The sequence below is a fragment of the Cyprinodon variegatus genome, unplaced genomic scaffold, assembly GCF_000732505.1.
Source record: "Cyprinodon variegatus isolate N-32 unplaced genomic scaffold, C_variegatus-1.0 Scaffold481, whole genome shotgun sequence".
Lineage (NCBI taxonomy): Eukaryota > Metazoa > Chordata > Actinopteri > Cyprinodontiformes > Cyprinodontidae > Cyprinodon > Cyprinodon variegatus.
This window is the reverse complement of record NW_015150934.1, coordinates 609,312-610,994: the sequence shown is the minus strand read 5'-3', so window position 1 is coordinate 610,994 and position 1,683 is coordinate 609,312. Positions and strand designations below refer to the sequence as shown.

Genomic DNA, 1,683 nt, shown 5'->3' with positions numbered 1-1,683 from the left:
TATATAAGTACAGGACATTTAGCATTTTTAACGGCCATATAAACCACTGGGGTATAAATCTGTACAGTCATGCCTGCCAGAGTTTGTCACTGTTAGCTGCTGTTTCACAGTGAAAGTCCAGACTTTGACTAGGCCACCTAAAGCTACTTTTGTCTGGTTTCTAATCAGGCCATGACTGGATGCAATCAGCTGGTTTTCCTTAGATAGAAACTTTTTACCAACCTGCCTGATTGATGGTACTGAATCAGAGACCTGAGATGACAGGATGTGAGATAAAGAAATAAAATTAGGCTGAAATGAATCATGACCTTAACGGCCAAATTAAAGTGATGCCTCTAATTATAAAACCTGATTCTGTTCTTTCCTCAGTGGATGAAAAACGATCAGCTTTGATCCGCAGAGTGAGTAACATTCATTCAGTATTAGAGAGACAGGAAATGTTCCCTGCTTGCTGCTGCTGACCTGGATCTAATGATCACATCTTCTGTTAATCAACCTCATGTTCCAGGTGGCGACCTTTTCAGCTTTAAGACAGCTGCTGGTGGAAATACTTACTGAGCTGAGTGACGATGAGCTCAAAGAATTTACGGCGTTACTGAAGGTAAAGGTTAGGTGGAGTTTTCCTCAACACTTGCTGTTGAACAGGTTAGATAGATCAGAAATAGTGGATCTGATGATGGAAGAGCTGGGCCTGCCGTCTGTAGACGTCACCAAGCAGCTTCTCACAGAACTGAAGAGGACAGACCTGCTGCAGAGGTTCCCTGCATCCCCACAGCATAAAGGTAAGGACAGCCGATAAGCTCCTTAGATTAGCCTAGATTACCTGAGCTCTGCTGTTCCATGCAGTCGTTTTTTTTTATTTTAAAGTCAGTTTTACAGTGAATTAAAGGTGTTATTGCAGCGTTCCTGCATACAGTAACACAGCCTGGTATTCTTCCTTTTCCCAGAGAATCTGTCTGTGGAAAAACCAGCGGATGCATCGGTGAGTTTGACTTAGAGACTAAGACAGATTTTATTTTTTTTGTTAACACAAGTGTAAGAACAGCTCTCTAGACTATTTGATTTTTTAAAGTCCAGCCTTGATTGGGTTCTCTACTCATGGAGGACATCTGCAGCCCACAAACTGGATGTTTATATAATTAATGAAAGAGAGACAGAAAATAAGGTTGAATAATATATGGATGATTCACTTTTAAGAAATGAAACTTTGGACTTTCAGCAGGAAGACTTCAGGAAAATCCTCATGGAGATCCTTCGTCATCTCAGTCTGATGGATCTGGACAGATTCTGCAGGTTGCTGCAGTTAACCTGCTTCCACAGGAGCATCCCAGGAATCCAAATGGATACTCTGGATATGATGGACGATCTAAACCAACAGGTCCGTCTGATAGTGGAGAGATTTGGCCAGAAATCTTTGGCTGTGGTCAGAGAGGTTTTCATCGACATGGACAGAAGAGATTTGGTGGAAAAACTGCCAAAAACAAGCCTGAAATCAGAAGGTAAGAGAACCCTTAGCTAACTGATTTAGCATCCTTTAACATTATAACATCCTAACTTTATAACCTGGAGGCAGTGACCCTTAGCTTCCCTTTGAACTTTCTATATTTCCTTACAAAACCTCCCTCCATACCTAACATCGCTCTTTAAATTACTTTCTGTTTATCTTTTATTTCTTCTGATCTT

The 1,683-nt window shown here is 41.1% G+C and overlaps 1 protein-coding gene across 1 annotated transcript in view; it reads left to right on the top strand.

The window, feature by feature from the left end:
- The window catches only part of LOC107094406, a 35,474-nt gene that overhangs the window by 8,139 nt on the left and 25,652 nt on the right, over nucleotides 1-1,683 (top strand). The window contains exons 8-10 of the mRNA XM_015389979.1: nucleotides 370-401; nucleotides 509-782; nucleotides 948-982. Of these exons, the coding sequence (XP_015245465.1) occupies nucleotides 370-401; nucleotides 509-782; nucleotides 948-982 (341 nt within the window). The remainder of the gene's footprint in view (nucleotides 1-369; nucleotides 402-508; nucleotides 783-947; nucleotides 983-1,683) is intronic.